The sequence below is a fragment of the Netta rufina genome, assembly GCF_964035555.1.
Source record: "Netta rufina genome assembly, chromosome: 2".
Classification (NCBI taxonomy): Eukaryota; Metazoa; Chordata; class Aves; order Anseriformes; family Anatidae; genus Netta; species Netta rufina.
This window is the reverse complement of record NC_140124.1, coordinates 19,065,469-19,075,565: the sequence shown is the minus strand read 5'-3', so window position 1 is coordinate 19,075,565 and position 10,097 is coordinate 19,065,469. Positions and strand designations below refer to the sequence as shown.

The window sequence follows — 10,097 nt, the reverse complement described above, 5'->3', positions numbered from 1 at the left end:
ACATTTTCCTTATTTTATTTGGAGATGCATAGATGCCAGGTCATGATACAACAGCCAATAGGTTAGAGGGTTCTGCTTTTGAACTAAAAAGTACACATTCGTGACCTTCTTTAAAATCATTTTCCATTTACAGGCAAAATGTCCTAGTCATGGAGATGTTACTGGAGATGGGCCTGTTCCTTCAGCCCCTTTAAAAAAGACAAGGCTGTGTTATGTCGTGTGCCTAGTTCTGCTAATGCTCAGTCTGCTGTGATAGCATCAGCCAGGCATAACCTGGCATGTGGATTCTTGTGGAGAAACAGGGTAATATGTCTATCTCACTGATTTTAGTCAATGTATGAGCTAGCAGCTCTAAACTCTGGCTTTGGTCAGAAGAAAAAATGGTCCTTTTTTGAGGTGCAATTTACCTGATGAATTTTAGATACATACTTTAGCTTGAGCTGCCTATTGGATGTACTGACTAGACCTCCACTGACTGTAAAGGAGAGTGACTAATTTAAGTACCAATGCTTGATTGAGTTTACTGGACCTCCACAGAGTTTCTGGATACTGAATGAACTGAATTGAACGGGTTGCTCAGGCTGGGGTAGTTCTGGTCCTGTAGAAAACCAGGAGGCCCTTGTGGAGTTCAGAGTGAAAGATGGAAATGCCACAGCTGAGGAAAAGCTTTGGGGGCTGCAGTTTGTGTAGGAATGAGGATGTAGTTAGACCTAACGACTGCCCTGCTGGTTGGGGGACAACATCTGATCATATCACCCCACTGGAACTGGGTGGGAGCAGATTAGAACAGGCTAATTTATCTACTAAGGAAATCAGTGAATTCCAGGTGGAGGACAGGAAGTAGCACAGAATGATAACTTCATAGGCTGCTTGGCCATGCGTTGGCTACATCTGTTTTGTTAAAGTCCTTTATTACCTCTAGCTCTACGTGATTTAAGCAATCAAGCCTTTAATCTGAAGACATATGTGAAGAATTACACTCCTTCTAGAAACTTAAAAAACATGAAGTAGAGAATATTACTTAAAGAAGAATATTCTTTATTTTGTTATAAAGATTTAATTACATTTGGTCACTAGTGAATAGAGTTTTAGCTTTTAAAGTAAGACTTTCAGATAGCATAGACCCAGCATTTAATTACATTGAAAAATATAAATCCCATTAAAAATTTGTCTGAATTCAAAATATTTAGAGTATCAAGCTGAGAATCAGATACACATTCTGTAGGTCTACTTAGAAGAAGACTGTACACAGTTATGGAGAGAGAGGAGTTTTGAATAAGAAGTGGACTTATGGGCCAGTAGCTTTTCAATACATGAACTCAATGATTGTCTGAGATAATGAAAATTGAATACGGAAGGCACATTTTTAATTTCCAGTAAGTCAAAGAGTTCCACATGCATCATAGCAGTTATTCTCTGACTCAAGGCAGAATACAGAGATCTTTATAGGGACCAAGCTAACACCAACATCTGATGGCAGAAGGCATTGAAATCCAGAATAAAAACTGCAGTAAGAAACAGCCTGAAGGGCATAATCCACAGTAATTATCCAATTCTCTGTGCTTTTTGCTGCAGATGATACCACTTTTTTAATACCAAGGAACCAAATGTTTCTGAACATGGAGAAAAACTTTCAAGTTGCCTGACAATGTTCTTGGATATTAGATACAATTATAGAAGCGTGAAGAAATATTTACAACTAAAAGCTGTAGTGATTCACGGTGTTGGACTATGCATAATTATTTGAATCTGTGAGCATTAAAAGAAAGTGGTGAACAGTTATATGTTAATTGGTCCCTAACCAAAACTGTGCTCTTTGAAACACTGAATTGTAGTGTGTTGTGTATTCATACATGTGCCTGTATATGTGTGCAAGGGTAAAGCAGATAGGAGCCAAAGAATCTTTGGTTATATGGATCTTCCTCTCAAAACCATAGTTCGTGACCAGCCTATGAAGTTCTAAATTTCAGATTTCTAAATTTCAGAATTTTCAGACGTGCTTATCAGCTCGTATCGCTACTGCTGTGTTGTAGTTTCTTTGGGAGGCTAGTAAAGGAACAATACCTGAAAAAGGTCAGAGGATTCAAGGAAAGCTCCAAGTTTTTAGTGAACACAATAAATTATAGCACTGTGTTTTGTAATCAGCCAGGCAACAGCTCGTATTGCAGGAGATAATAATCTCATATACCACAGGAAAGCTGTCAGGGTAGTCTTGGCTGAGGGTGAAGGTGTGGTTTCCCCTTGAGAACTAACCAGGGAGTTACTCAGGGGTACTGAGTGCACATTTTGCTTTTACAGAGTGTTAAAATGAATCTAAATTTGGCATAACTTGGGCTATGTTGTGTGCATAGCTAGTGCTAGTGGGTTGTGTTGTTCTTTACTTTTTTGCCCGTAGCTTAACTGGAAGGCTCTCGGCTGAAGTTTTGCAAGCCATATGAAATTAGGTCCACATGGGGTTATTACATCCATATGCTTCAGAAGCTGCTATTAGATGCAGCTGAGAAGGTCTTCCAGGTTCACTTGCACATGTGCTAATACAAAAAAAAGCAGAAGCCAGAAGTTGGACTTGGTGTAAATAATGTAACTTTTAAAAAATCAGTGAAAATTGTGCTGTGCAAAACTGTTTCTTAATAACTGCAGACCTGATTTTTGTCTTCCGTAAAATATGGGTGGAGAATTTGAATTGAATTTGAACCCCATTTTTAAGGTAGAACTTATTTGTACGTTCTGCAGCTGTGTAGAATGTTTGCCACCACATATAGACGAACATGGAAAAACAGGTTCCCTAGCAGGACCTTCATGTTCACGTACAATTTGTAGATGTACACAAAATTAACATATGACAGTGCATGCCATATGTGTTTGTGCCACATTACAGCTTGAGCCCGTGATATCTTGCATCTCTCTTTTTAGTTTAGTTGATAGACATATTTTACAAAATGCATTCAAGTGTTAGAAAGTTTGTTGTTTTGGACAAAAGAAACCTTACCGTTTAAAATGGATATCTTCGTGCATAGAAATTATGATGTCAAAGAATTCCTCAAATTGATTAGATGCATTAAATGAATGCAAACATCTGTCCTAAAAGCTTTCCTAAATCACTGGTAAGCTGATTCTTAAGACATAGAAGGGAGTTTGTTTGTCTGCTTTTATTTTTTGTTTTTTATTTTCAGAATGGGTAAAAAAGTGAAGAAGGAAGTAGAGCCTCCACCCAAGGATGTGGTAAGTTTATAAACTGCTACGTGCTATAAAATAAACATTACACAATTATAGACCCAGCTCTACCATCCTTACATAGTTCCTTACTATGGAACTTAACACGCATTATTCTAAAAATGTCTTTTAAAGATGATTCTGTTTCTGCTTTTTTTGGACAGCATACAAACCAGAGTGACTGGGCATGTGTAGTTCTTTGTGAAGATTGTTGTCTTTGGCAGGCTTTGCAAGTAGTAATGTATGAAACAATCCAGGCTTCTTTTTATTTGAAGAGCTGTATTAGCTTTCCATTTGTAAAAATCAAAGGACAAAAGAGCAGAGACCTGAAATCTGCCCCTCTTTTGAACTGTGGAGACATTGCCTAGGATGAAAGAGTTAAAAGCCTAGATGAATCTGTGGAGTTTTTTACTGAATACAAAAGTTTTACAGATATTTTGAATGACAGTACTATGTGTTCTAGATCTTTTGCAAAGATATACAGTCTCTAGCAGCAGTTTTTCTGGTATCATTGGAAGTGCAACAGTGAGAAGTACTAGAGCTGAAGCCAAGTATGGAATAATTAATTCTTTTGAGCCAAGAGTATTCAACTCATAAACTACACTTATTTATTTATTTAAAAGTCTGACACTAGTTTATGCACACTTTTTGTGATTTTATGTAAAAAAAAAAGTTTCAAAATACAGGTTTAAAGTCTTATTGGTTTGTTCAGAAAGAAGTAGAAGAAATAAGACTGAAACACTAAACAAAATATAACACAAATTCTGCAACAGATAATGAGTAAGTTAATGAAGAATTGGGACCTCAGCTAGTCCCAGAAAGAGCATAAAATTAAATGCAAAATTTACTATGTTTTTTTTTTTTTTTAAAAAAAAAAGGTTTTTTGTCCATTATGAGCAACACTACTGCAAGATCTTTTTCAAAGGTCATAGAAAAATTGATCAGCAAAACTTACATCATGATTTCAGTGTTAGATAAACATAAATAATTTTAAGGAAGACAATGACAGAAGTCATTATGGTTGAACTCAAATACCCAACGCCATGATGTCACTGAGGGTGAGCAGTTGCCAGTTCTTGTACAACTGTTCTGTGGAAAGGTGAATATTACAAATATAATTGAAAAGCTACAGTCAATAATAAAGCCTTACAAAGGGAGACTTGAGATAAACCTTTAACATGAGAGAGTTAACTGAGATAAAGACATTTCTGTATGGAATAACCCAAAAGCCAAGGAGGAGACACAAAGAAGATACATGTGAATCTGACTAAAAACAGAAAAAAAAATGGAAAGGCATAATAATAGATTATGGCATACAGATAAGCTAACCCCCTCCAAAGTAATGAGACTATTTTAGTAAATATCTAGAAAATCAATATAAACAGCATCACAGTTTCTGGATTCAGAAGCCACCATTTGAGTTTCTGGAGAAAAGTACAGTATAGCCTTCTACCTACTACAATAAACTGTGAATAATGTTAGACAAGATAATCAACATTTGAAAAAAAAAATAAACTGATGAAAGAGGTTAATAAAATAATTAAAACGGAAAACATTGGAAAGAGTGAACTCCAGATGGCATCTGCGGGTTTTGGCTTAGACACTTACCCTTATTGTACTTCAGGCTAGCATATCTCTTCTAGCAGCCCTATCAGGAGAAAATAACGGAATGTTGCATAGCAAAACACTATTAAATATGAAAATAGATCCTTGATTAGTTCTTACTATCAACCAAGAAAATCTTCTAGCTGTGAGAATATTGTTAACACTGATCATGTAAAATCAATTTTCAAACCTTTACATTTCACCTGGGTATTTCAGATGGCAGGAAATGAGATGCAGACAAAATACCTGATATATTAGCTTTTATCTTCTGATTGATAAGCTGCTTATGAAAATGTCAAGTCCAAGAAAAGAAGCCTTGAGATAATGTGGACAGATTCATATAAGAGGGCTTTTGTGCATGTGGGATTCTCTGAGAATATATGATAGTGCAGATGACCGCTGTTTTTTTATAGTTTTCTAGGAACAGGTGGAAAACACATATCCTAGACCAACCACTGCTTATATGCTTCAGAGAGTATTCCTGAGGACCCTCTTTTCACCAATTTCCATTATTTTTTTATTTTTTAACTATTATATATTCTGGGGGCTGGTCTTCTCCAGAAAAAAAATAAAAATCATTTAAGTCTCTTTCTCTGTATGGATTACCTTAAGACTGTATGTCAGGCAGAGAAAATATGCTAGCTTTGACATAGGTCAATAGGAACTTTTCATATGATACCTTCCGTAAGTTTGGTCTGGACAGTATTACTATTTGATTCTCAGTTAGGGCACAGGCATTAGAAGCTTAAGGTTACCACTGGAGAAAGTACTGAGTCATTATCCATGAAAGAAAGCTGTAAGTCCCTGTGTATTTTTGAAGATGGCTTCACTCACAACAGTCATGTTACAAGTCAAAGTTCGGAGGAACAGAAGTGGCACTGTCAACTCCTGAAATTCAGACTCCACAGAAACACATTCTTTTGAGCAATCAGTAAGAGACCTAAATATTAATTTGACTTTAGTAAGGCTTTCAACACTGTCTTTCATTATGTCCTGATAGACAAACTGATGAAGTATGGATAAGATAAATAGCGAGGTGAATTGAAAACAAGCCGAGCTGCTGAACTCAAAGGGTTATGATCAGCAGCACGAAGCCCAGCTGGAGGCCAGTGACTACTATTGTGCCCAGGGGTTAACCTCTTCATTAGTGACCTGACTGATGAGACAGAGTGCATCCTCAGCAAGTTCACAGACGATACGAAATTGCAAGGAGTGGCTGAGACACTGAATGGTTGTGCTGCCATTCAGAGGGACTTTGACAGACTAGGGAAATGGAGAAAATACGAATTTCAGTCAGTTCATTAAAAAAAGTGCAAAGTCCTGCACCTGGGTGAGTAATAGCCAATACAGATTGGGTGATGACCAGCCAGAAAGCAGCTTTGCAAAAAATGACCTGGTGGTCTGAGTGTACAGAAATTCAATATTCACTAGCAATGTCCACTTGTGGCAAAGGCCAACAACATCCTGGGGCACATTAAACAGTGTTGCCACAGCAGTTTGAGGTCTTTCACTCAACTTTGTTGAGTCTGGAGTGCCACGTCCAATTCTAGATTCTCCAGAAGAATAGAGACATGGGCTTAGTGGAATGAGCCTGGCAAAGGGCCATAAAGATACCCAAAGGCTTGGAACATTTGTCATGTGAGGAGAGGCTTAGAGCTGAAGAGTCCATTCACTCTTGAGAGAAAGCTTGGAGGGATCTTGTCAATGTGTACAAACACCTGATGGGAGAGAGTAAAGAAGTCAGAGCCAGACTTCTCACTCGTGCCCAGTGAACATATGAGAGACAAGAGGTACAAATGGAAACACAAACAAGGTTCCATGTGGGAAAAAAAAAAATCTGCTACTGACAAATGATGGAACACGGGTTGCCCAGCGAGGTTGTGAATGGAGTCTTCATCCTTGGAGATGTTCAGAATCAGACTGTGCCAGCTCTAGGTGACCCTGCTTTGAGCTAGATGATCTCCAGAAGTGCCTGTAGTTTTCAACTATTCAATGATTCAATGGAATATGTCGGTTTTATATTGTTAGTATTGGAGATTATACTTGGACAGAAGTGAAATAGATAGCATGAGCAGGTATATGTTAACTCCATTTTTTTCTAGGCAAAAGATAAGGGATTGAGGATTATGAAAGATACTGGTAATTCTTCTAAAGAGTCTGTGAAAGCTGTAAGGATAAAGAAGACCTTTAGTCATTTTGTTCAAAAAGGGCTTTTAAAGGATCTTTAAAAAAGAAAACAATAGAGTGATTAAACAATAGAATAATAGGAGATAGATACATCCTTCAAAAGGTGGGATTTGCATCTAAATGGGAAAGCAAAACAGAAAAAACTTACACTCACAAATGAAAAGCAAAAGCACAATGACATGATGTACCAAAATATTTTGGGAGAGATCCAGCAAAGGTACAAAAACTAGCAGTAAAGCTGTTCCAAAATCACTAGAAGCAAGAAACTTCTTAGAGGGCGACTACTGGGTGATTAAAGCCATAAAGGAGAAGTAATTATTTGTCCAAAAAAAAAAAGCCACCTATGCAGCAAATCACCTGAAATTAATGTGAATGAATTATTTTAACTGTAAAACGACTAGAATATGAAATGGAGGTACTCTTTCTTATGGTATTTAATGTGTACCCTTTGTACACTAGAGGAATGGAGAGCAGAAAAAATAATTTTCAAAAAGAAATACATTAGTAATTACAGGGCAGAAAGTTTGTCTACTACACGGGGTTAGTTAGTAGGAAAGATTGCCCCCCCTTCCCCCCCGCCAAAAAAAAGTTGCCTGGATAAATATGATAGTAATGGGAACCCATATTGCTTGTGTAGAGGAAAGCTTTGTCTCAGAAATCCATTTGAGTTCTGTAGAGGGAGAAGTCAGTGAGCAAGTGGATCGTGGTGGTCTGGTTGATACAGTTACTTAGATTTTTTATTCACATAAACACTGACAGATGAAAAGAAAGTCCTTCCCTGGCTACAACATCTGGTTAACAAAATAGAAAGCAAAGGTTAGAAAACAAATCACCATTCTGGTTTCTTAATGAAAGAAGTTGCCAGTGGACTGTCATCGAGTTTTGTTCTGCAGTCTGTGCCATCCAGCCTCTCAGAATGCACATGGATTCTTTCATGAAAATGGCAGCCAGTACTAAGTAGGTAAAAAAATGAATAAATACAACATTTCAAATTACAAAAAATAAAAGGCAAAACACCATATGACTAACAAATGCGTGATACCTGTGTATGTTGAATGCCATTAACAGTTCTGATGTTTCCATATCAAGAAGGGTACAGATGAGCTCGAAAAATACTAAAAAAGACAACAAGAATAATCAGAGTGACTTCTATATCAGGAAAGATCAAAGAGAGAGTAGGTTTCTTCATTCCCAAAAGGAAATGACTCTAAAGATGAATATCATAGATGCTTACAAAAATGTGAACATACAGAGAGGGGTGTTATTTATTTCATTGTTCCTCCACAGTGAATGAATTGCGGAGGACAAATAAAATTGTCAGGTGATATTTTTAAAACAAAGAAAAGGCACGACTATTTGTCTAAGACTTAAACTCTGATACTTGTGTCTCAGAGTAGTAAGGGTGGCCTGAATATAAATGGCTTCAAAACTATTTGCCAGATAAACTGGTGGAAAATTTTTCTTTGACTTTTTGGACACAGATAGATAAAACCACTAGCTCGCCAGCTCTCTCTACATTGCAGAGTGCTGGAATCTGAGGGAGAATGTAAGTAAAGTTTAATAGTCTGCCCATGTGTTATAAGCCTGTCTCAGAGACAGGATGCTGGGCTAGATGGACCTTTGGTCTGACTGTAAATGTATATATTGCCTTCAATTTAGCATTTTAACTGAGTGAAGTTGATGGAAGGCAAAAAAAATACTCTGCAATTTCTAATGGCTTCAAAGTGGAATGCACACAAACACTATGATCAGAGCTACAGGTTTTGAATTACAGCATTTTTTTTCTCCCTTTTCATTTGCTTTTTTCTCAGCACAAATCAAGTGCCGGGAATGTTGTTGCTTATAATCCAAATGCCTGTGTTTATTTAATTCAATGTCATTTGTCACTTCAGGCATATTGTTCTAGCATTTAGGCTGTCCTGTATGTGCCATTCAAGGAAGAGTCTGCAATGATGTATGAAGATTTAGGAGCAAGTTGTGATAGCAAAAAAGGGAACTCTAGCTATGCTGCCATTATGATAAGGAAAGGTCACATCTATTTCTATGATGTTTTTGACTGAGAATGTTACTTCCAGCAAATCACTGGCCTACTCAGACTGCTGACTTCTTAAATGCATATAAATATTGGTGATTGTTCTTACTGTGTTTTCAGCCAAAAGTGATTCTGAGGCTCTTGTTGCATATTTCACAGAGTAGTAGCAAATCAAGTATGTGTACAAATGGGTAGAGATTAGACCAATTTCACTCGGCTCATAAGCTAACTTGTGATTTAAGTCTAGGAATTATCAGTGAATTGTAGTTTATACAATTACCTGCGAACATGAGAGGCAAAGAAAATGGAGCAACATAACAGCAATTTTGTTATTAGATCAATGTAAATAAATAACAGAGATTTAAAACTCTTATTTTGTATTTCATTTCTTATTAACCTTTATGTGAGATCAATCTTTGTGTTTGATTTATGTTTCTCTGAAGCACTAACGTCCTTTACTAAAAATTACTGTTTCATCCCATTGCCACGTATTTGTCCAGACTCAGCCCTACAGATGCCAATGAAGTTTCTAGAGGGTTGGGTTTGATTCTGCCTCTCTGTATATCACCTTTCATTCAAAGCCTAATGTAATTAAAATGTCTGCAGTTGCTTGGGACAGCTATTAGGAGTCCATTTTGAATTGCTGTGGAGAAAATGTAGATTGTGATTTATTCTTTTATTATTTATATTTTTACTTTATAGCAGAATGTATTATTGATGGAGCCCTACAGCCAGTAGGGATGAAGAACACTTTCAGGGATGTGTGGAAGGAGGGCATACAAGGTGTGGAAAGGGTTCTGATCTACTGCAAGGTCTTTTGAGGATGTCCAGGTCATTGCTTCAACCCATGAGGTGCTGTACCAGAGGTGTACCCCTGTGGAGCAGCTGCAGGGAAATGGAAAATTGTAGTTGTGAAAAACCTTTCAGTAGAATAAAAAAGTGCCCTAACAAGCTTATATTCCACACCTACATAAGGATTATTGACAACATATCTTTGTTGGTCATAGAGGAGTAATCAGCCAAGCTGAACAAATACAACTTCAGCATCAAAAGGTTATCA

At 37.1% G+C, this 10,097-nt stretch overlaps 1 protein-coding gene across 1 annotated transcript in view; it reads left to right on the top strand.

Moving 5' to 3' along the window:
* Window positions 1–3,174: 3,174 nt before the first annotated feature.
* The window catches only part of ARMC3 (armadillo repeat containing 3), a gene marked incomplete at both ends in the record, with an annotated part of 52,267 nt that continues 45,344 nt past the window's right edge, over window positions 3,175–10,097 (top strand). Inside the window, one exon of the mRNA XM_084307035.1 lies at window positions 3,175–3,222. Coding sequence (XP_084163161.1) covers window positions 3,175–3,222 — 48 coding nt within the window. The remainder of the gene's footprint in view (window positions 3,223–10,097) is intronic.